At 56.3% G+C, this 27,618-nt stretch overlaps 1 protein-coding gene across 2 annotated transcripts in view; it reads right to left on the reverse strand.

The window, feature by feature from the left end:
- Nucleotides 1-1,089: 1,089 nt before the first annotated feature.
- The window catches only part of LOC114706144 (copine-5), a 31,330-nt gene continuing 4,801 nt past the window's right edge, over nucleotides 1,090-27,618 (reverse strand). The window contains exons 2-13 of one of the 2 annotated variants that reach the window (XM_037199590.1): nucleotides 27,293-27,397; nucleotides 19,662-19,703; nucleotides 16,873-16,948; nucleotides 13,143-13,196; nucleotides 11,215-11,276; nucleotides 7,250-7,296; nucleotides 5,194-5,375; nucleotides 4,788-4,915; nucleotides 4,472-4,574; nucleotides 3,515-3,572; nucleotides 3,132-3,205; nucleotides 1,090-2,508 (exon numbers count right to left, since the gene is read on the reverse strand). In XM_037199590.1, coding sequence (XP_037055485.1) covers nucleotides 2,290-2,508; nucleotides 3,132-3,205; nucleotides 3,515-3,572; nucleotides 4,472-4,574; nucleotides 4,788-4,915; nucleotides 5,194-5,375; nucleotides 7,250-7,296; nucleotides 11,215-11,276; nucleotides 13,143-13,196; nucleotides 16,873-16,948; nucleotides 19,662-19,703; nucleotides 27,293-27,397 — 1,150 coding nt within the window. In that variant the 3' untranslated portion in view covers nucleotides 1,090-2,289. Of the gene's footprint in view, nucleotides 2,509-3,131; nucleotides 3,206-3,514; nucleotides 3,573-4,471; nucleotides 4,575-4,787; nucleotides 4,916-5,193; nucleotides 5,376-7,249; nucleotides 7,297-11,214; nucleotides 11,277-13,142; nucleotides 13,197-16,872; nucleotides 16,949-19,661; nucleotides 19,704-20,011; nucleotides 20,236-27,292; nucleotides 27,398-27,618 lie in introns of those variants that run through there. The other variant, XM_028888407.2, reaches the window with a different exon arrangement.

Raw genomic sequence — 27,618 nt, forward strand, 5'->3', positions numbered from 1 at the left:
AGTCGTCAGAGGTAAACAGCCCCGGACTGGAGGGTAATGAGCACTGAATTCCTCTTGAGTACAGGCTCAGAATGGCTGCCCAGAGGGCTGGTTGGACAGCATGCGCAGCGTGTGTGTGTGTGTGTGTGTGTGTGTGTGTGTGTGTGTGTGTGTGTACAGTCCTTGTCCCCATGATTCAGGGTGGCGATGGCCCTGACCTGTGAGGAGGGACCAAGAAAGATGCTTACTATGTGCTTAAAGTACACAGGGCCCTGAGTATCTCACACCATCAGTGCACTCATGTACCCTACCTGTCACTCTGCTGGGCATACACCTGGGGGGGCATCCTGGAGGGGCCAGAGTGCCCTTTAGTGGCACAGCTCCCAGCCCTTCCTGCTGGCTGGCACTGCTGCTCTGTGGTGGCTGACTTAGCCCGAAGGGTGACCCCAGGCGTGAGCCAATGCCTCTGACCCCTGCGTAGGCCTGGACTGGACGCTCAGTAGATATCGTCGAGAGATGAAGTGAGTGGCTGGTTGAATGTGATAGTGATCCATGTTGGAGAGACTCGGGTCACATGCTGCCTCTCACTTCCTCAGTGGCTACGTCTCTCCAGAGCAAACGTCAGGCCTTGCCATGAACCACAGGGCCCTGAGCATCCTGGCCCCTCCCTGAGGTCAGCTCCATCACAGCAGCCACAGCAGCCTCCTGGTCCCTCTTCAAACACACCAGGTTCCTACCTCAGGGACTCTGCCCTTACCCCACCACCAGAGCCCTCTTCACCCAGGCGTCAGCACGGCTCCCCGATTCATTTCCCGGGGCTCTGTCTCATCTAAAACACCTCGCCACGGTGTCCATTCTCTCGTTCTCTCCCATGGCTCCTGACTCTTCCCATGGTCTGAAGCCGGGCTACAGACCCGAGCGTCTGCACGCTCGCTTGCTGTCTTTCCTGTCTTCCGTGATGTTTGGGGGGGGGGGCAGGCTTCATCCCCTGCCACACCCCCCCATGCCTCTCACAGAGTCTGACAGAGGCATGGCTGAACCAAAGAACCAAGGCAGCAGGGAGATGCTGGGCAAGCGGCGGAGCAGTTTCCGAAGGAGAAGGGACGGGGGTCTACTAAAAGAACCGGTTTACTTCCGTTTAAGGCAAGTTCCACAGAGACGGTCTCAGACAGGCACAGGACCAGACAGAAACACCACCATCACCATGCATGACAGAGGCGGATGGGATGGAAGATGGCAGGCGGGGACCCCATGCGGTATAAGGGACACATGCAAGACCTGCCCCAGTGGACAAAAGATGTCGGCCAGTGGGGTGACTTCAGGTGGAAAGCTCCTTGCCACCCTCCCATGGCAGGGGCAGGGGCTCTTGACGACTGAAGGGCTGGGGGTGGAGTGGGGGGGGGTGACGGGATGCAATGGGGTAACCCCAGAGTCGAGACGGCCTGGGTGTGGACGGCGGTCATGAGGAGGGGATGGGGAGGCTGGGTGTGGCATGGAATTGGACCCTCAGGATGGCTCAGGAAACGCTGGACCACCTGACCAATCCTGTCGTCACAGAGGTGTGGGCACTGAGGCCCAGAGAGCAGAGGCTGTGCTGGGTGGGTTCCTGCTGGATGTGGGTCGGGACAGGCTGGTGCCCAGGGCTCCTGTCTCTGGTCCTAGAGCCACTGAAGGGCAGAGGAGGCAAGTGGAAGTGCAGGGGCTGGCCCTGTGCCCGGCAGGTGAGTAGCCTCCGAGGCGAGCAAGAGACATCTTGATGCCACAAGCTACCTGTGACAGCGCTAAGGAGGCTGCGACTCTGCATCTAGAACATTCTAGCATACCACCGAGCCTTTGAAGATTGTGAGGGGACTCTATGCTCACAGGGCCCCCATCACAGTCTGCGATAGTCCACAGGCTCTGTTTATATAGGGTGTCCCTAAGAGGGTCGGTCACACCCATCCTTGGTAAGCCCACCAGCCTGGGGTTCCCTGGAAACAGGACAGGGGGTCTCATGGGACTGGAACACTAGCCACTAGGGCAGGAGGGGAGAGGAGCTGGAAGAGGCCAGCGGGACTGCAAGAATAGGGGAGTCTTGGGGTTATCCAACCTAGGCTAGGGGAATCTACTCAACCCCAGAATCTTGTGTACCCCTTGTCTTCTACACCACCCCCAGCTCCCTGGATTTGGGCGGGGGGGGGGAGTTGAGGCCAGGAGGTGAGGTGAGGCCATGGACACCCCATCTCCTGCCAGCCCTCCAAGAAGAGTCTGGGAAGGCGGCCGCAAGGAGAGAGGGGCCTCAGCCCTCCAGGCCCCTGGTCCCGCAAGCTTTCAGATATTCGTGTGCAGAGGGGACCCAGGAGGTGAGTGGGCTGGGGACTGTGGGGGCGACTGAGCAGGGGCGGCGGGTGGCGGGCGTGGGCGGATGCCCTGCGCCTTCATGTAGGACACCAGCTGGTCGGGGATCTCGGCCAGCACATCCCGGGCCAGGCGGGCCATGCTCAACACGTGGTTGCCGGTGCGATCCACGTAGTCCCGGAAGGGCACAAACTGGGAGAGGCAGGAAAGTGGGGTCAGGATGGGGCAGCTGGGTCCCCTCCCGGAGGACCTACCGCACCCAACCCCCCCTTCGGGAATTTCACCGAAGACTCTATGCCGGGTCACCGCTATCCCTTCACCTGAGACTAGCAACGAGCAGAGAGGCTCAAAGGATGCTGGGAAAGCTGGATTGAATCCCACCTCCTAGCTTCCTTTTCACCTCTTCTCACCCCTTTCCAGAGGGACCCTCTCTGTCTCTCAGGACCCCTTCTCTAAACCCACACCTAGCCCACCTTCCTCTCAGTGTTCTCTCCCTCCGGCTCCTTCCTGCCCTCCTCCTCCTAAACACTAAAGATGTTGCCTCCATCTTCATGGGGCCTCCATGCTGCTGGAAGGTCGTGTAGCATGGACTACAGACAGTCCAGGAGCATGGAGCCCTTTTGCAGGACTTTGGATTCTGTGGGGTCCTCATTCAGGTTAGAAGGGAGCTTCATGCAGGGCAGGGCGGGGTGCGGCCTCATGAGGACACTGTCTGAGGGGGGATCCTTGGGGAGTCTCGGCACAGGAGCTCTGAGGCCGGTCTGACTAGCGGGCCTTCGGGTGGATGCACTGTGCAGAGCCGGGCCTGTTTTCACCTGCACAATGTCCCGTTCAGCCAGCTTCCCCCGGGAGGAGATCCGCACGTCATCACCGTCCAGCTCCACCATGGCTGTGGGGACAAGGGGTGTGCATATGTGACAGAGTCCACAGGACTTGACCTCCAATCCCAGGCCAGTCCGGGGCTCTCGCGCTGACACTAGAGACCGAGACCAACATGCAGCTAGGGCCCTGCTCCCCTTGTCCAGGCTCCTTGCCCGGGGGAGCGGCACAGCCCCGGGATGAGGCTGAGGCATGCGTGGGTACTGACACACCCTCTCGGGGCACACAAGCCCACCCAGACCCAAGCTCTCGCTGGTGGGGACAGGATGCCACGGAATTCTGTGGGAAGAGAGAGCTGGGAAGGGGACACTGGACTCACCATCGAACTCGGCCTGGCCCACGCCAACAATGATGATGGACATGGGGAGTTTGGCAGCCTGGGAGAAGACAGGGGAGGGGAGAGAGCCCTAGTGAGGGACAGGAAGGGACAGGAAGGCGAGACAAATGAAGGGCGGGAAGGGATGAGTAGTGAAGGGCAGGGGACCCCAAGGAACCCTCAGGAAAAGGACAGGATAGGGAGAGAACATGGAGATCAAGAGAAGAGGCGTTTTGGGGGAGCTGGGTCTGCCTGCCTCTGTGAGCCGCCTCCTCTCTGGAACTGGGGCTCCACCATGAGGGACCTGGGCAGCTGTGGCTGGGGTCCCTTCTATAGGGAAACCATGGATCAGGGTTGGTGGGGGAAGCTTTCCTCATTCTGGGACCCCCCCTACCTCCTCTACATGACAGGCAAGCTGAGGCCTCGAGTGGGAGGCTGAGGGAGCCATGCCCCCCCCCCCCAAGAACAGGGCCATCTGTGTGGTTCAGAGGTCTGACCTCTCATAGACCCAGGGCCTCTTTTATCTCCCAAAGCTCTGTCTAGCACTCTCTCCACATCCTGCCAGACTCCAGCCAGCAGCTAGATGAGGGATTCAAAAGGGAGCAGGGGCCCCCTTTAGGGAAACATTGTGGGGGCAGGAAGAGAACCCCCCTAGTGTTTCTTTAAAGGAGGCACCCCACCAGGTTCTCCCAGGGGTGGGACAAGATGATTCAGTCCCCCCAAACTATGCATGTATGCGCATGAGAGAGAGAGCGAGAGAGGAGGGGGGGGGAGAGCGAGCGAGAGCGAGGGGGAGAGGGGGAGAGGGGGAGAGAGAGAGAGCACGAGAGAAAGAGAGAGAGGAGGGAGAGAGGGAAAGAGAGAGGGAGAGGAGAGGAGAGAGGGGAGGGAGAGAGAGAGAGAGAGAGAGAGAGAGAGAGAGAGAGAGAGAGAGAGAGCGCCAGCCCATCTTCCACTCACATTGACGATGGCCTCCTTGGTCTGCGCCATGTCGGAGATGACGCCATCGGTGATGATGAGCAGAACAGAATACTGGGAGCCATCCTGCACAGTTGCGGCATTCCTGTGGGGGTGGGGTGGGGTAGGGTGAGGGTGGGCACACAAAGCGGTGTGTCCCAGAGCCCCTGGCCCAGGCCCCCTGAACAAGGCTCCCAAACACTGTGGTAAGGGGTGGAAGGGACTCCTCTGGGCCCCTTGCTGAAAGGTGAGCGGGTGGCAGGAGGCCCTCTGTTCCCCTCCTGTAAGGCTTCCTGGGGGCCAGCCGCCCCGGGCTCACCTGGCTACGTGGGTGACCACGGGGGCGAAGTTAGTGGGGCCGTAGAGCTGCACGGTGCGCAGGCTGCTGTGGTAGGCCTCCAGGATGCCGTCGATGCCGCAGCACGAGGGGTTCTCCTGGTTGCCGTTCTGGGACAAGGAGAAGGCAGCTGAGCGTCAAGAAAGCGGGAAGGTGGCAGAGGCAGGGCTGAGGCCCTGGGAGGCAGGGGGAGGCAGAGGCAGGGTTGGACCCAGGGAGGCAGAGGGAGGCAGTCGAGAGGCAGAGGCAGGGCAGAGTTGCCTTTAGCTCAGACCCCCAACCCAAGTAGGTGGCCATGCCTATGGGGATTACAAGTATCCAGGCCCAGGATTAGAAACTCCCCCCCACCCCGTCCCCCACTGCTTGTTCCCAGCCTGGCACCTCCTACCAGTGGGAACTCATGTGACACCCTGCCGTCGGGGGGCAGCTTGGCCCCGAAGCCCAGGGCGGGGAACATCTTGTCACTGTCGTAATGCTGGATGATCTCTCCGACAGCGGTCAGCGCCAGGGCGTAGGCGTTCAGTTGGTAGGGACTCATGTAGTGCAGGGACGTGGACTGTGAGGGGTTCCCTGCAACACAAGACGTGGGGACATCTGCCCAACTGGACAGGGTGTGTCCACGAGACCCGCTGTTTACCCTGGAGCCCTTGGTCTATCGTCCCCTCCATCCCATCCCCGCCCAGCAGTCAGCAAAGAACCCTTGGAACAGATCCAGAAGGCCGCCACCATCCGGTGTACAGGACAGCAGCCGCCGCCTCCTCCTCGTGGCCCCCACTGCCCCCGCCCTGCCCTAACCTGTGGTCCACACTACACACTGGCCTGCCCAACCCCCCCTCCAAGGCCAGATCTGCTCAAAGCACTCTGAGTCCTCATCTCACCCAGGTCGCCCCAGAGCCCACCACGCCCCAGGATCCCCTTGGGTCTGGCCTCCTGTCTGCCCCCTCCCAGCCCCAGCCTTTCCACACTTCCCTGCACGGCCCTGGCAGTGTGTTTCTCTCCTCGGCGTCCACAAGGCTTGCCTCCTTGTCTCTCTCGTCCGCAGCCACCGGCCCCGTGGAGTCTTCTTCCAGCAGTGCCCCCCTAGCCCCGACCCCCCCCCCGTCCCTGCCGTGATGCCCCATCGCCCGCCCGCCACCTCAAGCATTGGTGTCACGGATCCACTTATTACTGACCAAGGCACTGCCATTGTCTATACCTCCTGCAGCCTTAGTCTCGCACTGCAGATACCCCTGCCCCACCCTAGGGTCACGGTTAGGACCAAATGGGTGGTTTAGGTAGAACTGTCTCCCCTCCATTTTCACGTCTGTGTGCACACTTGTCTGTCTGTATGTGGGTGTGCATGCGTGTGTGGGCTCTTGCATACGGAGAGCCCGAGGCTGATCTGAGAATCCTCCTCCCTTGCTCTTCCACTTAATTCACTGAAATCTTCCAGTCAAACCCAGAGCTGGCCAACATGGCTACTGTCACTAGGCTGATTATAGACGGCCACCACATACAGGGGCCACGTATGTCAGTCCTGGGGACCAGGCCTCCAGTCCTTGCACAGCTGAGGCCATCTCCTGCACTGTCTTTTTTTTTTTTTTTTTTTTTTTTTTTTTTTTAGGGGGCATCAGCACTACGACTCCCTGCCCCCGGCTCTAACAGCCCAGTACGCATGCCCTATAGCCACAGAACTCACCAGGGAGGGCGAGACCTAGGTGTCTTCTGACACAGAAATGAGCTCAGAGCTTCCTTGGTGGGGGTCGTGACCCCACAAGAAGCTCTGTGCTCTTTTTCAGGGGGCACCTAGGCACTGTGATGGCTCCTGGCCATCCAGCCACAGCCAGATCTAGAATACTGCATTCTCCTGGTCCCCAGTAGACTGGGGTGCTCCTGATCAGGGAAACAGCTGGGGGTGTGTTCCCCCGGCCAGCACAGCTGCACTGGTTTAGTGTCATCTGATCGGGGGGGGGGGCTCAGCCTTCTTGGCTGTTTAATTAACCAATTTTGGGGGGCAGGGTCTCACTGTGTCATTCTGGCTGTCCTGGATCTCGCTCTGTAGACCAGGCTGGCCTGGAACTCATATAGAGATATGCCTGCCTCTGCCTCCCGAGTGCTGGGATCAAGGGTGTGCCCAGCCCTCTTTGTTCTCACTTTGGATGTGAGAACATAGCACCCTTCTCTGGTGGGCAGTTTCCTCCGAATTGTCACCCCCCAGTGCGGTGGCTTTCATTCGCCCCTGTTCCTGTAGTGACCCCTCACTCACACTCCTGCAAGCGAGCCCAGCAAGCTCCCTTTGGACTCTGGTGTTGTTGGTTCCCTATCTGGGGAGAACATGTTTGTTTACATCTCACTAGAAACAGTGTCACCCACCAGGAACAGGAGGAAGTATGCGGGACCTGGCTCACAGCCGAGTTGTCCACCACAGCCCAGAGACACACACACCCCACTCCTGCCCCACTTACCATTGGAGGCAGTGAAGTCAATGGCCACAGTGAAATTGATCTGCGTCCTAAAGAAGAGAAGACCTGGAGTCACCTGGAGAGGATGGGTGGTGGGCAGCGCTGGGCAAGGCAGGGAAAAACCGCTGGGCATCCATGTTTGTCAAGTATGTGGCTGCAGGGAAGCCGCTTGTGTGCAAGCTCTGGGAAGCTGGAGCGGCTGCAACAGCCGTGCCCTCGGGGAGCCAGGCCACTGGGAGCATTGGAGGTGAGCATTCCAGAACCCACGGGGACTGACTACATCCTGCGGGCATGCATGGTTCTGTGGGTCGCTGTTCCTTCCCCTCTGAACCCGTGCCCAAGTGAGTGAGTAGGTGAGGTCAGGGCTCCCTGGGTTTCTGGTTCAAATTCAGAGTCACATTGCTGGTGAAAACATGGCAGACAAGGAGCCAAAACTATACTAAGTATCTCTAGGAGGAAGAACTCGACACCACCCATCATACTGCCTGGCCAAAAACCCAACCCTGAACCTGGCTCAGCTTCCACCACTTTCTACTAGGTTTTTTTCTTCTTAATTTCTGAGATGCGGTTTTACTAGGTAGCCCTGAATAGCTTAGAACTTGCTATGTGACCAGGCTGGTCTTGAACTCACAGAAATCCTCCTGTCTTTGCCTTCCAAGTGCTTGGATTAAAGGCGTGGGCCACCACAGCCAGTCTCTAAGTTCTTACAGAAAATTCTGGGGGTGGGAGGGAGTATTAAATGACATCATAGGGGTTACATCAAGAGTCTTTGAAAAACTATAGGATTGCTACAGGAATCAGAGCTGCAAACTTGGGAATCTCTGGACCCCCTCTAGATCCCGCAAGATGAAAACAGAATTAAGAGAGAAATATACCAATTGGTATTTGGATTTTGACTGGACTTCAGAACCAACCAATTTAAAAAAGTTTTAAGACATCCAGGGACATTAAAAAACTGCCTACATCCCGGTATTAAGGAACTGTATTTTTCAGTGCTTACAGCATTATTATGGACTGTGGGTTATTTTGTGATCACATAGTATGGCTATGTGTTTAAACATTTTTTTTACTATGTGTCTGTGTGAATGTGCACCTGAGTGCAGGTGCTGGAAGAGGCCAGAAGAGGGTGTCGGATCCCCTGGAGCTGGAGTTAAGAGCTGTTGTGAGCCTCCTGATGTGGGTGTCGTCTTCTGCAAGGGCAGGAAGTACTCTTAATCACTGAGCCATCTCTTTAACCCCTGTGTTGTATTGGGAAGGGAAAGCTTTGTGTTCTAGAGCTACTTTCTATAGGACCTGGAGATGGAGGAGGGCTGAGATACACTTCATCACAGTGGATGAGGGGGAGAATAGACTCCGGCTGTCTGGGCAGGTCAGTGAGAGTCTGGGGAGGCACCTGAGGTTCCCTTCTCAATGCTACAGCATGTGTTGAAATTGTTCATAGTGAAGTCAGCTTGGAGGTTTCACAGCCAGCTGCTGTGGGACCCGGGCCAGATGTGGACAGAGTAAAACTGATGAAGATGTGTGTCTGGGTGTAGTCTCACCTTGTGATTCCCATATGGCCAGGAACCAGAGGGAGAGGATTCCAGGGCCCTCTCCCTGTGGCAATTCAGTTGGTTTGAGGTGGGACCCTCAGAATCTGCTTAACAAAAATCCTGGGGTCACACTGTTGGAAGGTGCCTTGCATATGGGGCTGTGGAGGATGTAACAGGAGCCAGGCCCCATTTCAACTGCACTTAGGAGAAGGTCCCTATTAGAAATTCCAGTTCTCTTGCCACCTGATCACAGCCAAGCTGCTGCACTCGAGATCTTTGTCCCCTGGAAAAGGACAAGTAGTTGGCCAGCAGGAGACAAGCCAGGATTTGGGGGCAGAGCATCTCCTAGACTGCAGTCTCTAAGAGAAGAGCCACAAGAGAGCAAGAGCCTGGGCCCCCTGGAGGGCTGTGTGCATCACTGCTGCACTCAGCACTGCTGGATACTGTGAAGCCTGTGGCCGGGGATTCCTTACTATAGCAGTAGACTGTTGGATGGCATCTCTCCATGTGGAATAACAGCATCTTTTTTAGGGGAAGGGAGACACCTGGAGAGCAAAAGCCCTGATTCAGGGGCCGTCCTTGAGAGGATGGCTCTGCCTTGCTGGACTACAGCCAAGGGACACTTCTGGGTTGTCTTCCAAAAACAGGATGAGGGGAAAGGCTGGCTCTGTTCCTTAACTATTCTTCCACTCAAAGTCCTGAAAACGCGGGGGAAGGAAGAGATCAGAAAGCAATGGTGGCGCACGCCTTTAACCCCAGCACTCGGGAGGCAGAGGCAGGCGGACCTCTGTTGAGTTCGAGGCCAGCCTGGTCTACAGAGCGAGTTCCAGGGCAGCCAGGGCTACATAGAGAAACCCGGCCTCGAAAAACAAAATGAGGGAAGAAAAAAAGGGAAAGAAAAGCAAGCAAGCATTGGGGGCAACTCCCTGCAGTCAAGCTGCGCCTGCCCCTCGGTCTCATGTGACACAGGCAGAGACACCCTCACTCTTATTCCTTCTGGGCTGTGCCCCAGACGGACACCTCGGTCAGCCCCCCACCTGGACACGCTCGCTGTGCTCCCATAGCCTGGGGTCAACGGGCTAGCTCAGACCCTCCAGAGAGTTCTTTCAGGGGTCTGATGACCTGCTTCCGCAGCCCCCTGCCTCCTCAGCTTCCATCTGGATTTAGCCCCATGGGGCACTAACAGGAGGATTACTAATTAGCCAGGAACAAGAGGAGCCAGGCCACCTCGCAGGTGGGTGTGCAGAATGGAGATAAGGCCTTCACCCCGCCCTCTATGTAAATGAGGAGCGCTATGCAAATGAGAGGGTGAACAAAATGAAGCTTGTCTGAAAATTGCCAGGTGCAGTGGAATACGAGGGCTGGCTGCTTAATGGAATTTTCGGTTTGGGGATTTTTTTTTCTTGTTTATTTATTTATTTATTTTGCATGCCAGGAAAGTGCTGTACCTCTGAGCTGCACCCCTAACTCTGCAAAGGGAGTCGTGGTGGGGAAGACAGGGAGTGGATCTGTGCGGAGAAGGGCTAGAGGAGGAGGCCTCTGGGTGCTCAGAGGGAGGGGGGTGTTTGTGCTCTGCAGGCAGAAGGAGGGCTTGTAACCTTGGGGCTGCAAGTTCAAGAGATGAAGGAGCAGTGTCATGGGAAAGTGAGGAATGTCCCAGGACAGCTGTCTCGCTGTGCCCTGGAGACAGGGCAGCCGGGTGGGTGCCTGCCAGGCTGGGATACGCCCCGGGTAGGGTGGCTGCCCTGCCTGTCTCTCAGGCAGGTGCAGTCATCCCTCGCCTGCACCTGTGGGCTCTCGGCTGCCCACACCCTGACCTGGCAGCTGCCTGCAGGGAGTGTGCCAGGGAGGCCCCTCCTTGGAATCAGGCCACAGCAGAGGCCGCCTGGCTGTGCTGGCCTGCAGGTCACCCCTAGAGTTCCTTCTGCTCTTTCAGCTTCGGGTTGGGCACCTGCTGGCCCTGGGACTGTCCCCTGATTTCACTCTCCTTACAGGTCCCTGTCCCACACCCATCAGGAGCTCAGTGCTGGAAGGCACCTCAACTTTTCACCTCTTACTACAACCCTTGTGCTGAGGATGGCCCTGCTACCCACAGAGAGAACATGACTCACCATAGTAACTCAGAAAATCCAAGGCAAACAGGGACCCAGAACCTGCATCTCCTGATGCCCTGCCCAGAGCACTTTCTACCTCCCACACCTTGGCTCTCTTGGTCCTGGAGTCCCCACCACCATCGGGGCTCACCTCTGCCCAGAGATCTGACGTGACCCAGGCAGGACCCCTGGGCTCAGAATGGGGTCCTCAGCGTGGGCAGAGTCTGCTTAGAGCCCAGTGTCAGGCCCGGCTGGGGCCTCACAGGATGTGCTCTGGTTGTGCAGTATGGAGCCCTCTCCTGTGCCCCGGGGCTGGGGAGGTGGGGGGGGGCATTTCTCTCACCCTCCTTTGATGTAGTCCAGGAAAGTGCTCTCAGACTCCACTGCAAAGGAAAGCAGGGTGACCTGGGAACGAAAGGGGGTGTGGTTAGCGGAGAGCCCGGCAGTGACTCCACACTGTCTTGTGAGAGCGGCCATCGTCAATCGGGGCCGGCTTTACCCATGTTACTTCATGCTGCGCCTGTGGCAACCCCACCAAGGACCCTTATCCACATTCTCCAGCCAAGGGAACAGGTTCCGAGGACGCCGCCAGGAGGCACAGTGAGGTCATGTACCTACGCTCTGGATCCAGAACCTCTGTGACTTCCACACGGACACACGGTCTCACGTAGGCCAGGCTGCCCTCAAACTGGCTACCTAGCCCAGGCTGACCTTGAACTTCTGATCCTGTTGCCTCCACCTTCTGAGTGTTGGTGTGTGGTGGGCTTTAGTAGAATCTCACTTAACCGTGATACCAACCCCACCGCTGAAGCACCGGGCCCGGGCTAAGTGCCCAGCCATCCTCCAAGGGGGGCCCTGGGAAACCCCAGAGCCCCGGCCTGCCGTGTGGAGGGCTGGGGAGTCTTCCTGACGTAGGCCGGCCAGCTGTGCCTGTGTCCCTGGCTGGTGTGGACGCCATGCTTCTCGGCACCTCTCCATTCCCATACCTGTCTCTGTTCTCTTTCTGGGGTGTAATTCAGCCTCCACCCTTTCAGCCCCAAGACCCTCTGAGCAGCCTTTTCCCTGCAGGGGCCTGACACCCAGGATCCCTCTCCTGGTTGAAGCCTCCGGCCTTCTGGCCCTCAGAGACTTTGGCAATGGCTTTCTTTGTTCATCTAGGCAGCCTGTCACAAAGAATTTGGGGTCATGGAGAGGAGCGAGAGAGAGGTCTCTGAAAGGAGGGCTCCCTGAGGTCAAGGAGTCCCTACTGGTGTGGAACTGACTATTTTTCCAGCCCCTCATCTGTGACCAAACTGATGTCCCTCAACCTGAAGAAGGGGACAGAAGGTCTGTGTGCCATGGCCCCGGAGAGCCCCACCCAGGGGAACAGCGTGTGAAGCCCCACCCCAGAGAGCCCTGCCCGGGGGAACAGTGTGTGAAGCACCTGAGAAGCCACTGAACCGCCTCCCATGTGGCTTTCAGTCAACTGGAAACAGCCTACAACGTACTCCATCCTTCACAGCCACCATTAGAATCTGCAGTCAAGGCGGAGCCCGGACCAAAGACGCTGGAGTATATTTGCACAGCAAACGCACCCACTTGCTCTAGGACAGGGCTGGGGCTCTGCCTCAGGACCTTTGCATGTGCGATATTCTTGAGGCCTGAGTTGCTTTCCTCCATCGTCTTACTAGCTACTCCATTTGGTATCACTTCCCCCATATCTACTGCAATCACTTCACGGATGCGTACACACACACACACACACACACACACACACTAATTAGCCTTCTGTCACCCCTATTACAAGCACCGGGGACCTGGGTCTGCCATTTCCTGGCTGCGTCATTTGCCCACATAACACGGCTGAGTGCCCAGTACGTGTTTGCTGAATAAGCGTGGGAACGTCCGGCTGAGCCGCCTCCACAAGCCAAGGACCAGCGCTGGCCCTGGTGTAACAGTTACGCGGAGTCAGCGGCTGCTGCCCACGCAGATGAACGGCGGGGCTCACTCCCGCCTGACTCCTGACTGTGTGACCTTGACGGAGTCACTTCCCAGCCTCAGTTCCTCTCCACGACAGACGCCCGTAGCGGCCTTTCACGGCGCCCACTGCCTGGGGATTCCCCACAAGCATGCCGGCTGTTGTTCCTTTTCCTTCCTGCAGAGATCCCCCAGGCGGATGGCACCCACTCACCTGGGTCGGACCCCTGCACTGCAGCCCAGCTCAGGGCAATGTCCGCTCCCCCGCCCCCCACACACACACACTGGGATGGGTGGGCGGGCGGGGTTACTCACTGTGCCAGAATTGACGTATTTCTTTTTCTTCATTTTCTTTTTGGGGTTTATCACCTATAGAGAAAAGCAGCTACTGTTTGAAAGCGTTCGGGGCAGGTTCGGGGCTCCCACCAGCCCTGGGTGTGGCTTGGGCACCGGCCTAGCAGGGTATGGGGTGTGACTGCAGGTGGGGAAGGCCTGTGCCAGGCCTTGTGGGAGGCTGGAAGCTGGGAGTCGTCGCTAGCCCTGTGTCCCAGGCTTCGGCACAGTGGGACAGTTGATTTTAGCTTTGTCTGCCAATTCCCTCAAGCCCGCCCAAAGCGGCCGCGTGTTGCAAGACAGCTCTGCCCTCGCCTGCCTGCGCTGGCTGGGCCATGCTTTCACCTCACACACCTTTCTTGCCTCAGCTCTGCCTTCGCCAGACCCCTTCGGGATTCCACTCGGGGGTTGCCCTGAGCCTCTGAGCCTGGCTCTGGGCTGCCACCCCGACCCACAGTAGGGAGCTTCCAAACCAGATCTGCTCCTCCAGTGGCAGGGCCCTCCACAGTAGACTCAGTAGTGACTTGGGATGTCTCTGCTCTCTACTAGTGACAGCCTTCACCCTTGACATTTGGTAAAGTCTGCAGATGGTTGTCAGCACGTGGGGAGAGAGTGGGAGGTCAGGATGCTGCTGCCCCTCAGCTGTGACCCAGCTGCAGAGGTCACCAATGCTGGAGAACCCCCGGGGCCGGGAGGAGGGCCACCTTGTCCTGGTGAGTGACACTGAGCGCAGCATGGGGAATCTGGGCTTTCTCTGGTGTCCCATCAGCAGGGCAAGGCAGTCCCCACGCACAGCGTCACCAACTGGCCTCTCTTGAACTCAGTTCTCCTCCCCTGCATGGCTCAAGCCTCCCTTGGGGGGGCCTTGGATAAGTCTGTAACTGCAGCGTGTCTGGTCTAACAAGAATTGACACCCACTTCGGGAGACAGAGGAAATCAGAGCACAGAGATGCCGGGTGATTTGCTTACGGTCACACAGCCATCTGGGTAGACACGGGATTAGAAGCCTGTCTCCAGGCCAGCGGGGCGTAACAAGAGGGCTGTCATCTTGACGAATGAGTGGCAGGTTCACCTGGGAGGGCTAGCATAAGGCGCAGGTGGGACTGAGGGCGAGGCTGAGAAGCTGAACCACCTGAAGGGCCTCTCTGGTCACGGAGCTGTCCTCTCCTGCCCCACCATCGGCTCCTGGCTGCCTAGACGGCCAGGCAGAGCTGCAGTCTCCACGCTGCAGTGTTTGAACAACGGGAACCAAACGTGCTCCACAGTCTCCCTTTAGCAGAGGGGCGTGAGCACGTAACGGGGCTGTGGGTGTGGGTTTCTTGATATCATCTGTGTTTCACTGTATTTTGCTTTTTGTTTTTTGAGACAGGGTCTCACCATGTAGCCCCGGCTGGCCTTGAACTCACATTTCTCCTGCCTCAGCTTCCTGAGCGGCGGGACTACAGCGGACACACACCACCATGTCTGACACATTTCCTTGAAGTCTTCTCCATTATCTTTAAATTAACCTGTAGTCCCATTCCCGCTCCTTACATGAAAGCGTCAGATCGGAATGGACAGTGAGCGAGCACCTTGTATATTCTGAGGTCTCCTGGGAATCCCCAGAACCTCCTCTCTAGCCACAAGTGGCTGCCAGGTTCCACACAGGGCCACGGCACCCCCTAGGGACACTATAAGGAACTGGCCCGCTCCAATAGGCTACCTTTCCGGTTCTGAAATCCGCTTTCCTGTGCCCCAGGCTACTGGGGATGCAGAACCAAATGCCCCCCACCTCTGAGGACCTCATGGTCTTGGAAGGGCTCCGGGCACACCCTGGGGAGGGGTGGTGTATGAGCACAGACTTACAGAGGTGGAGAAAGCTTCCTGGAGGGGGCATTTGAGAGGTCTGCAGGGACCACAGATACTGACTAGAAGTGGCAGAGGAGGACCTTGGGGAGGCAGCTACGGAAATGAGGCTGTAAGGACAGCAACCTCAGCAGGCAGAAGAGACTGAGAGCGGGAAGCAGGGCAGCGCACGGCCCGGACAGGCAGGTAGTGTGTCTCTAGTCACGGACGGGACCCACTCTCCCTCTACAGGCCAGCAGGGCTCAGCTGTGGTGAGGGCCGCAGTATTCAGACAGGCTGGAGGCTGCGGCAAGGGGGTCAGGCTACCTCTCAGTGCCAGCTCCGGTGGAGATCTGCCTTAACATTAAAGAGGGCCCTTTAGAGCATGGGGGTGTGGGTTGGGGCTCATTTCAACGCAGCACAGGGTTTCAGAGCAGCTCGCCTGTGGCCAGGCCTCTGGGTCACTCCCAGAGCACTCTGGTCACCAAGGAGGATGGGAGAGGCTAGGAAAGCCCACACCATGGAGAGGGTGGTGGTGGACTGAGACTGGCGAGCTCAGGAGGCAGTGTTGTGATGACCCCGAGGGGTTGGAGACTGGAGACATCTCTCTCAGGGCCGGCAGGAGGAGGGCAGTGTTTGAAGAGGCCTGGCAGGTGAGTCAGGCTTTAGCAGGGTCTGGGTCCAGGAAGGGGCCCACACACAGCTGGCTTAGAAGTATTGTCCTGCCAAGGTGGCTTCAGGGTTGGAGGTGGGGTGCTGACTGGTGAGAGATTTCTTTCACACAGTCTTGACTCTAGCAAGGCCCTCCTGAGCCCACTTGGCCTCTTAGCAACACCCCTGGGGTTCAAAGCTGCCTGTGAGGCTGTGGGAGCTGATTGTTGTCCTCAGGCTGGCTGCTCCATCCAGGGACAGTACCGAGGCTACCCATGTGGCAGCGTGGTGTATGATCACAAAGAGGCAACCGTCAACGACTGGCCTTAGAAAGGAGCCTGTACCATCCACGCTTCCAATTCTCATTTTGCTTAAGATCTCACAGCCAGCCGGGCGGTGGTGGCGCACACCTTTAATTCCAGCACTCGGGAGGCAGAGGCAGGCGGATCTCTGTGAGTTCAAGGTCAGCCTGGTCTACAGAACAAGATCCAGGACAGCCATGGCTACACAGGGAAACCCTGCCTTGAAAAACCAAAACAAACAAACAAAAAGATCTCACAGCCCCTGGAAGGCAAACTCCAAGAGAGCTAACCACTTCATCCACTTGTTAAGGCCCTCCTCAGGAGGCCAGAGAAAGGCAGAATCTGCCTTGCCTGGGTCTGGGGGACTCAGGCAGCCCAGAGCAATGCATGGTGCTAGAGTCCTTCCCCAAAACTGCAGCTGTGGGGGTTGGAGGGATGGCTCAGTGGTTAAGACTTTGTCTGAAGACATGGGGCCTCTCTGAAGTCAGGACCTCAGGTCTTAGCTCAGAGACTCCTTTCTCTTTCTTCCTGGTGCTCAGGATTGACTCTGAAGACTCTTCTTGTGGTGTGGGTGTGTGGTATGTGGGTATATGTAGTGTATGACAGTGTGTGTGGTGTGTGTATGTGTGTGTGGTGTATAGGTGTGTGGGTGTGTGGGCATGTGTGGTGTATAGGGGTGTGGGTGGTATATGGGTGTGTGTGGTGTATAGGGGTGTGTAGTGTGTGGGTATATGTGGTGTATAGGTGTGTGGGTGTGGGTGGTGTATGGGTGTGTGGTATATGGGTGTGTGTCTGGGGGGAGGTCTGTGAAGTGGGACCATGAAACCCCCCTTATGAGACAACATGGAAGTCCCCAGCCCCTCTCAGAGCTCCCATGTCCTTACCATCAGGACCCAGCACCCTTATGGGAACAGACTCCACCCGGTGCACCTCACCTCGTAGATGTTGAACTGACTCTGGCCCCGGGCCAGCTCCCGGTAGCTGGTAGTGAACTCTCCAATGAAGTCGTGGCTGCAAGGGAAGACGAGGCTGAGGCTGGTGACCCAGGCTATGAACGCCTTAGCACATCCGAGCCTCTCCCACAGCCTCCCCCGCCCCCACCCCCATTCTGCCAGGGCCTCCACTCCAAGGCACAGAGAGCCCAACATGGGGCGGGAGGTGGGCAGGGGGCTCTCTGTTACTTATGGACCAAGAAAGCCGCTTGGCAGAAGACAGGGTCCTGGAGGGAGGAAACGCAAGATGGCTTGGATTCTTACTTAAATGAATTAGCAAGAAAAGGCATTTGGGGACAGTCACAGCGGAGTGAACGTCGGATGGCAGTCAAGCATTCCTGCTCAACATGTCAGGTGGGATAATGGCATTCAGAGTTACGTGGGGGAAATGTGCTTATTTTTCAGACACGTCTAATGAAATATTTAGGGGTAAAGCCATGAAGGAATTTCCTTTAAATTACATTAGTAAAATATAGATAAGGCAAATAGAGTGAAATTTAGTAACTGTCAAATTCAGGTGGCGGGCTTAAAGGCATTCATTAACTCCTCCCTGCTGAGACAGGCGTTCCAATAACAGGGCCTCACTATGTAGTCCTGGCTGGCCTGAAACGTTCTAATGTAGGCCAGGCTAGCCTAGAACTCACAGAGCTCTACCTGCCAATACCTCCTGAGTGCTGGGACTCAAGGTGTGTCCACTGCGCCCAGCTCAATAACACTTAAATAGTGTTTTTATTTTTTATTTGATTTCTATTTTGTGCTTTTGGAGACATTGTCTTGGGTATCCCAGTTTGGTTATGAACTTGTGGAGCCAAGGATGACCTTGAACTCCTGGTCCCTCGGTCTCTACTTCCAGAGTGCTGGGATGACAGGTGTGGCCACTCTATGCTTGTCTCATTAATTTATTCATTTTGAGATATCTCCCCATTATATTGCCCAGGTTGGTCTCAAACTCTGATCCTCCCACCTCAGACTCCTGAGTAGTGGCGATTTTAGGTGCATGAAACCACAGTGGGGTCTTTCCTAACCTTCCTTCTGCGCTGGAATGGAATCCTGGGTCTTGAACACATGAGGCCAGAGCTCTGCCTCTGAGCTACATGCACGGCCCTCCCACTAACATTTGAGGCATCCAGCCAGGTGGCAGGGGTCTTTTCCAGAGTGCATTTATATTAAACACATCAAGGACTTGTACAAAACAGCACTCCCGCCAGCCCTGAGTCCTTGTTAGAATGTAGTGCTCAGCACTCGAGCTGGGGCATCCAGCAGGAGCAAGTGCCCAGGTGTCCCTGGGGCCAGCCCTGCTGTGAGCCCACAGTAGTGTGTGTTTGATTTCTTAAGTTATATAAAGTAGTGGATTTCATTATGACACTTTCATAGATATATCCACGTTGGTTGGGAGGGGAGTTTATTTAATTCTACTGGTCATTCGTGTGTGTGTGTGTGTGTGTGTGTGTGTGTGTGTGTCTGTGCTCAAACCACAAATGTATGGAGTTCAGAGGACAATTTGATGGAGGAGGTTCTCTCTGTCCGCCTTCATGTGGGTTGCCGGGACCGAACCCAGGCTGCCCAGTCGGTGCAGCCAGCACCTCTGCCCGCGGAGTCATCCACCAGCCCCGAGAGCTTATTTATTCATTTTAGTACAGGATGGAACCCAGGGTCTCACAAATGCTAGGCAATGGCCCTACCACTGAGTGACACCCCAAGCCCCACACTGTGTTGACAACAGATTCATAGCTATAGGACTTCTGGGGATGGGAACCGGATGGTAGGACCCTGTGGCACCTGGTGGCTGTCCCCAGTCTGCCAGGGAAGAGTAAACTCCCAGGTAAAGGAGGTATATGGAGAGTCTGCTGGGAGGGAAGGAAGCATGGTGGAGCTGACCCTGCCGTCTGGAAGGGTCAGGGAAGATGGGGGGTGGGATTAACACGGGCAAGTGGGGGCACTGGAGAATCTTCTTCCATGGCTTGGGTCTGACTCAGCTATACTGGCACAGCACCTTTTATAATATGAACAACACCCTAGTCCGTATCAGATCTGGGAGATGCCAACCGTGCCCGCCCTTCAGTAACGTCCCAGCAAGTAGGGGCCGCTAGAAGCCAGATGGTATGTCCGCATTTGGTTCAACAGACAAGGGGGAGACCGTGAGAGTTCTGGGTTCCTGCTTTGAGAGATATGCTCTTGTTCTGTCTAGGAATTGCCAGCCATACTCACCCCTCCGTCGCCAAGCAGAAGTCACCCTCCTGCAGGCCAAACCCAGCCCTCCTCAGGCACTGCCTGTCCTGCCTGAGCCTCAGGACACGCTGCTGTCGCTGTCCCTACAGTTACTCAATTAGACCTAAGTCTATTCTCTGTGTTTCCAGTGAGCCTCTGCTAGACTGTGGGGCATCTCTGGCACTCAACTAACTCATCCTCTACAGCCTGGCCTTCCTCCAGTGCCGAGCCACACAGAGAAAGAAAGTGTACATGAACGCTCAATGTCCCACAGGACGGGCACTGCAGAGCATTCCCAATTCGGTGGGGCAAGACCGAGGGCATGGGCTGGCTCCTGGCAGCCATGTAGAGGGGGAAAGGATGGATCTCAGGCATCCCGTCCTGCAGGACCTCCATGGAGCTGAGCCACCGTGACAGCGGACCCTCCTGTATGGAGCCCGGCCCCTCATTCCCAGAGTGCCCAGATGGGCCTGGATCCCTACGTCTCCTCATCTCCCTCTACACCGCTCACCCCCTACCCTTACCTGCCATCACGATCCCAGTCGTACACCTCCACCTTGATGGTCCTAGAAAACAAACAGCAGAGAAGCCTGGGTAGGATGGGCCTGAGGACAGATGGACCAGGAGGGATGCATGCATGGACTCCCTCCGTGTTCCAAGCCTGTGTGCAGAGAAAGCAACCAGAGAGAGACCAGGCATCCATCTTGAGACCTTTCGGCAAGGATCTTAGGGTTGGAAGCTACCCAGAGCCATGGTAGGCCATCTTGAGAGCTCAAGGATTTGGCTGATGCGGCCTCAGGCCTCTGTTCACCCACCGTCTTGGCTTCCCGAGACGGAGAAGAAGCCTAGGCAGGATGCCAAACTGGGCATTTACCTGCACGCAGCAGGGCCATGAGGGGGCAGAGCTCACAATGAAGCAGGAAAGCTTCCGTCAGACAGGGTCATGAGACTGCTTGGCAGGGAGGATCCTGAGTGTGGGGGTGTGAGCCGTGAAGAGTCAACCCCAGTCCTGCAGGTCAAGGAAGGATCCCCGGGCCCTGAGCTTTCCATCCCTGAGACTGGCCCCTGAGAAAGGGTGTGATTTTCTTCACATTCTAGCCCAAGTGCTTTAATTAGTTTGTTTTGACTCCTAAGCATGGGGCTGGGCTTTAAGAGCCCATCTTATTTTTAGCCGTGTTCCCATAGCAACAGGCTGGCGGACCAGAAGCAGGAGGAGGGAGGTGGAGGGTTGCCGGTTAACCCTTGTTCTGTCTGCTCTGTCCTCTGGGATACCCAGGCATGGGAAAGCTGCCAGGAAGCACCTTCGGGGTCTGGGACAGGGGAGAGAGGCCCAGGAAGCAGGGACTTCTGGTCTTGAGCTCCATGTGGGACACACAAAACAGTGTGAACTGGTTTCTCTTTTACTAACGTCTATCCCACCCCTGGTGTGGTCCATCTTCTTGGCCCCGCCTGGGAGTTCTGCAGCTCCCAGAAGGGGGTGCTGTCTCCTTTCAGATGAGAATCTTCAGGCTATGTGTGGGGGTGGGAGGGCAGGGTGCAGATTCACAGAATGGGGGCAGAAGAAAGTTCCAGAACAGAACCCTGGGATGCCTGGAAGGTCAGGCATGGGCTAGCTTTCTGTAAAGGAAACAATATGAAGCAGATACAGAAGCATGCTTTCGATGCATCCTTTGCATCCTTATTTTATAAAAACAAAACGTATGAAGGTTCTGAAGGTGTTGGAAAAGGCCAGGTATGACACTGGTGGATTTGGCTTGAACAATGGACCTCAGCTGTGGGGCCTTGAGATGGCATTTAAACCTCCCTGAGCCACAAGCCCTGACTGTAAAATGGAGATAGCAAGGGTCTTGCAGAAGAACGCTCTCTCTCTCTCTCTCTCTCTCTCTCTCTCTCTCTCTCTCTCTCTCTCTCTCTCTCTCTCTCTCGTGTGCGTGCATGCGTGTGTGTTGATGTCTAGAAAATGCATTTTAATTTCCACATTTTCATCTAACCATGCACGAATGCCTTTTCATATGAAATTTTCTTAAAGCAGTGGTGGTGCACGCCTTTAATCCCACCCAGCGCTTGGGAGGCAAAGCCAGGCGGATCTCTTGAGTTCAAGGCCAGCCTGGTCTACAGAGCGAGTTCCAGGACAGCCAGGGTTATACAGAGAAACCCTGTCTTGGGAAAGAAAGAAAGAAAGAAAGGAGGGAGGGAGGGAGGGAGGGAGGGAGGGAGGGAGGGAACATTTGAGCCTGGACTCCTGAACTTGCAATTTCTGGTTCCCAAACTAACAAGGCTAGAAGTGACCTCGGTGGTATCTAAGTCTCACCACTTGGCAAGAGTCCACACAGGCCACCATTCTTGAAGCTTGAAGTTTTGGAGGGACACTGGTGACTAGGTGCCCTGCGCTGATGGCTTCTACTCCCCCTTTTCACAGGATGAAGCAGAGCCCTAAGGGCACACTGTGACTCTCCGGATCTACCCATCTGTGCAGGTCCCTGCCTCCCTGCCCTGCCTGGGCGGCTGAAGGGAGGCTCCCCTTTTCCTAGTCTCCCAGCTTTCCCCAGAGACCTTCAGAGGCTCTAGCAAGGGAGACCTCTCCTCTGGCCACCAGCTGCTTGGGAGACTGACAGCCATACGCCCAGAAGCTATCGCAGGTCCCTGGTAATGGTGACGGTCCTGGGGATCCACAAAACTGCTCTTGAAAAGTTGATGAGAAGACTGTCCTTAAATCTTGCAGCTAAACCACTTGTGGTGGCGCACACCTTTAGTCCCAGCACGCGGGAGGTAGACACAGGTGGAGATCTGTGAGTTCGAGGCCAGCCTGGTCTACATAGCAAGCTCTGGGCCAGCCAAGGCTACACAGTGAGACTCCATTAAAACAAACAAACAAACAAACAAAAAGAGCCCAAAACCAACCACATAAAAAAATCCCTGTAGTTAGTAGAGTCCCCAACACTTGGTGACAGTAACCCTTGTTCCACAGAACACAGAAGGAGGAACTGAGTGTGGAGTGGAGAGAGCTCTGTGGATAGACCCTGTGGCCGAGCCCCACACCCCGAGTTCGATCCCTGGGCTCCACACGTGGGAGGAAAGAACTGACTCCTGAAAGTTGTCCTCTGACCTCCACAGGGAGCCATGGCACAGCCCCCTCCTCCGCCACCAATAAATACATACATGCAATAAAAAATTAAGTCTCACAGTCTAAGGGCCCGCTGTATTTCATTGGCTGGGATTCTGGTTGTGAACGGCTCCCAGAAATCCTCCCAGTAGCCCCAGCATGCTGCAGCGCCACTGGCCCTCTTCAGACTGAACAGGGCTCCCACCCTGGCTGATTCAGAATCAGCAGGTCCCGGGTGCAGTGTGAGTGGGGTGGTGGCTAGACGCTCCCCGGGGGATGGGACCTGGCAGCTGAGGCTGGCTGTGGGACTCCTCGGTACCAGTTTGGCATCAACCTCGGCTCCTGGGCTGCTGCAGCCTGGGAGGGTCTGCTGAGCTCAGAGGCTACATTTCCAGCCTGGACCTGGGCGGGGAAGGTGGTGAAGGAATGGCCTCATACAGAGGAGGCCTGGGGAGAAGCCGGTTGTCACTGTCTACAAAGTCACAGCAGAGGGGACTTGGGACCTCCGGGCCTGGGCTCTGTAAACTAAAGTCGGACTGGCTGTGACTCAGCCATAAGACCCAAGAGAAAGAGCTTCTCGGTGAGGGACAAGAAAACAGACCATAGTGGTCCATTGGACACAAAAAGGCCGAGAACTCAGAGTCCCAGAGGAGGCAGTGAGGAGAGCAGGGAAGGGCATCTCTCTGGGGACAGCAGCCCGGGGTGGTGCCCCAGATCCTGCGGGTACTAACTGTATAGCCCTGATGTGTTGGCGCCCGCTAGGTTTCCTGGTGGCTGTGCCCAGCAGGACTGCATAAGAGGTTGACTGGACCTCGGGCCTGGGTACCAGGTGTTTGTAAGGGTCCACACTTGACTGTGACTAGCAAGGGGGAGGTCTATTGCTCCACCCCTCGACATTGTTATAAACAGACCTCTGGAATGAAGTTTTGGGCCGGTGGGTAAGGATCCAGGCTCACCCGCGTCTGTCCTGTGTTTTCTCTGTTTCTCTCCCCTTTACTTCTAACTAAGTCTCTTATCCCTCATTCCTCAAGAATCCCCGGGTAAATAAGTGTGGGGCTGGTCCCCCACACTGATGGCTCCACCCTGGCGGACTCGGTTCCTCTGTAAATTGTGGGACAATTATGGCCTCTGGGAAGGTGCTGTCTCCAGCCATCCTCCCAGCACTGACACATGGCTCTGTCCCTATCGGGTCCCCTCAACCTTTCCTTGTCGCCAGACAATCCTATTGTTTGTGAGAACATCTCCAGGATTCAGAGATTATTAGTTTTGCTCACTGTTACAGGCTTGGCTTCGAGACCGTGCCTGGCAGATACGAGGCACTTAACAAACACCTGCCAGCTGGCAGGGATCGCCTAACACCTTAGCGAATGGGCTATGCTGGTGACAGTCCCCTGGTCTTCACAAAAACACAGGAGGCACCAGAGCATGCTCAGAGTAAAAGGTCAGGAGTTAATGTCCCAGGCCCTGACACATGGGGCTGGAACCACAAAGCTCCATCAGAGAGAGACTGACAGGGTGGGGATGCAGGTGAAATCTGAGGTCTCCCTCCTGAGTATCAACCATAGTATACACTGTTGCGGAATAGTACTTTAAGGAGGCAAAGATGCACTACCTTTGTTTATGTTGCAGAATATTACGTTAACAATGTAAAAAAAAATTGTTTTTGCTGTGCTGCATTTGTTTAAGATGTAAAGATGTGTTACAGTTGCTTATGCTGCATTTGTTTAATGATGTGAAGATGTGTTGCTGTTTCTCCTTGCCTGCCTAAGGCACGTGATTGGTTTAATAAAAAGCTTAACGGCCAATAGTTAGGCAGAGGAGAGATAGGCAGGGCTGGCAGACAGAATAAGTAGGAAGAGGAATCTAGGCTTGGGGAAGGAGAGAGGAGAGAATGAGGAGACGCATAGGGCCAGCCTGGGGACAGACACAGAGCACGCAGGGAAAGTACTATGTACAGAGTGAAAGGTAAAAAGCCCTGAGGTAAAAACGTAGGTGGAGAGAAACAGCTTAATTCAAGTTCTAAGAGCTAGTGGGACAGGCATAAGATAAGGCCGAGCATTCGTAACTAATAAGAAGTCTCCATGTCATGATTTGGGAGCTGGCTGGTGGCCCAAAAGAAAGCCTGTTACAATACACTGTCGTCACCTCTGGACCATGGCAGTACTAATGGCTGCTCAGGGCAGAAGAGGGGACATTTCCAGGCTGCTCACAAGACCCTAGGGCTGACAGGCCCTCAAGGCTTTCCCTCCCCAGCAGACACTCTGAAAGAAACTGTAGTGAGGGGCAGACCATGTCCCCACCAGCAGCAGCACGGAGACGGGTATGGACTGCCCCTTCTGAGGCCAGTTTCGCCATGTGCTACGCAGGATGAGGCGGCCCTTGCAGCCATGCTTGAAGCATTTGGTAGTGGACCTGGCCCCTCCCTACACCACCTCGATGTCCACTGGCCCCACAGAGCGGTGGTGATGGAACACTCCCAGCTCAGGTGAGTTCACGACCTGTTTGCTCCCTTCCACGGTGTGAGTGGGTAACAGCAGCCGAATCCAGGCGGACCCCCTCTAATCAGGGAAATCCTCAACTCAGAATGCTAAGACAGTGGGACAGAGTCTGAGAACACTGGGGAAGTGCTTCTTGTCACCGGGGCCCTGTCTGCCACCCCAGGTTGGAGGGGTTCTGACCCTACCACCACCTTTGACGTGAGCTCTGCTCAGCTGGGCCATTCAGGTTTGGCTCTGTTTGGGAATGGAGACACACAGCACAGGAACGTGGTAAGGGAGACCCCAGGCCAGGGACGAGCCCAGAGGTGGCATCTACAGTAAGAATCTGGCCGTGTTATGCTTGGTACTGAGTGCCAAGTAAGAGCATAGCACACACGTCTCCCCCAGCCAGCCAGATATCAAGGCCTTTTGGACCTTCCTTCTTGCCGTTTCCTGCTCCCTCTCCTCTCTGAACCATCTGAGATTAATGTCAGAAGGACCTTGAAACACTTTAAGGATTGAAATGACCTCGCTGGGTGTCCCCATCTCAGGTCCCCAGAGCTCAAGCCCCTCATCCCTGAACAAAGGTCTCTGAGCCTCCCTGGATCCCCTGCCACACTGCATCATGGCCATTTAGGAACAGCTTTTAGAGCCAGCCTGGCCCAACTCCTGAGTCTCTCTCCACCATAGCTGGAAGCATGATGCTGGATGGTCCCCATCCTCTCTGAGACTCATCCTCTCCTCTATGGAGCCCAACCATGCGGAGCTCCTCCCAGGCTGCCGGGAGGATGGACTCAGTTCATACTCAGGGCGTTGGGTAGACCCAGTGTGAGGTGAGGTGAGGGGTCACTGAGAGCCACAGCCGTGATCGTGGCCAGTCTGCCTCCCCGCTGGCCTGGGGCAACCTGAGAGGCCAATGGGCCCCTAAAGCACCCAGCACAGCAACACCCTGTAAGGTCCAGAGGCCCTACAGGAGAGGGACAGTGGCCTCCCACAGCACCTCCTCAGTGGGCGCTCCAGGCAATGCCAGGCCAGGGTAAGACTCAGCCAGACACATTGGCCCCTGGATTAATTCTGCTGCCAATCATGTCACCAACAATTTGCGCCCAGCCATGGAGAAGAGAGTCAGCCACCCTGGAGGAAGATGGAGCTGGGCTCAGGCCTGTCTACACTTCTCACCACTCACCTCCTCCAGGGGACCAGTGGTCAGCCCAGGCTCCACGCATGCTGTCCCTCTCCCTGTCTATCTCCGAAACAGCTGGGTTCTGGGAACCCCTCCCTGGGGAGGCAGGTTTATGTGACTGTAGTCTGCCTTTCCATCTTCTGGTTCTCCACCCTTTCCAAGCCCCTTGCCCGGGACCCACACCCCCAACCTTCCAGCTGTCCCCAGCCTCCTTCAGAATCCAATGCTGTTCTGTCCCCTCCCCAACTCCAGGTGCCCTGGGACCCAGCTAGGGTGTACCAGGGCTTTGTCTGACCACAACATTCACTTTGTCCCGGCTCGTTCTGCGCAATTACTTAGCTGTCTATGGGACTTGTGTATGTCTGAGCTCACATGGTCAGAACAGAAGGTCCCAGAAGACAGAGACTGCCACCTGCCCCGGAAGGTCACATAGTCAGACTGGACATAAGGTACTGAACACCCGGGGACAAAAGGGAGCCACCGTGCATCTTAGATGAGCACCTGAGAGTGTCCCTGGAGGGAAAGAGGTGCCACCAACCCCATACCTACACCCTTGGAAACCTTGTGCAGAGTCCTAGCGTACCCCCAAGGTGTCTGTTCTGATGCCCCAGGGCTTCTGTGGGAGCGGCCAGCAGACACCCCACTCCTTCAGCCAGCGGTTCGGTGACTTCACGGAGACCGATCCTGTCTTGCGGCACCCATCCGACCTGGCCCCCCCTGCTCCCTCCGGCACCTTCTGTGGTGGATAATGACATGTTTCTCCGTGTGATTGCTGGATTAATGGCTGCCTCCCTCACCAACACTTAAGCTCTGTGACGCTGGGTAGAGGGTGAGGTGGGCACATGTGCTCCCAGCTGACTTCCCAGCCAGATGTGGCACATGGCTGAGGCTCAGGAAATGAGCAGGCAGGACGCTGACTGTGGGACATTATCACTCCTCCTGCTGGCTTCCTGTGAGCGCCCTGGGAGGTCAGCAGGATTCCCAGGCTCATTTTTCAGGGAAGGACAGTTGAGAGACAGACAGGTGAGAGCTTGCCCAGGCTGACCGCTCCCTCAGTCAGTCAGTCGGGGCAGAACTCAGGCACTGGTACCAATGCACAGAGACGAGGAAGAGAAGGACAGGCTGGCATGGGATATGATGAAACACTTCATAAATGCTATCGTCCCTACCCCCGCCCCTCACTTGTGCCCACCAGGTTGGCAGGGGGGGTGTCCCTGGGATCCTGACAAGTGGCCAAGAGTGAGGTGGCTAGAGCTAGGTCCCTCCTGCCTCATCTCTTATCTCTGCCGCCGTCCGCCCCTCCCAGGGCAATGAAGAACTCCAGACCAGGGCACCCCGGACATCCCAGGTGCCCTACGCTCTGCCCCTTGAGGAGAAGACGTCTCTTCTCACCTGTCATAATCCCCGTTGCACAGAGCCCTCACGGGGATGGAGAAGGTTTGCCACACTGGGTTGAGGGTGTTCTTCATGACCTCGGTCTTGTGACAGATGGTGAACCTGGCCAAGAAGAATTAAGGGAAAGGCATCAGGGCGGAAGCTCAGATGGCCAGTGTCGCAGCCTCCTCCGACTTGTGACAGGAGGCGCCACCCTCAACGGCCACAGCCAGGCTACACAAGATGGCACAGCAGAGAAGTTCTGGAAGGAGGCAGGGCCCTGACTGGAGCAGCACACCTTGCAGGGAGTGTCAGGGACCTGAGTTCTAGCCACTGTCCTGGGG

The sequence above is a fragment of the Peromyscus leucopus genome, chromosome 16_21 (genome assembly GCF_004664715.2).
Source record: "Peromyscus leucopus breed LL Stock chromosome 16_21, UCI_PerLeu_2.1, whole genome shotgun sequence".
In the NCBI taxonomy this organism is placed as follows: Eukaryota; Metazoa; Chordata; class Mammalia; order Rodentia; family Cricetidae; genus Peromyscus; species Peromyscus leucopus.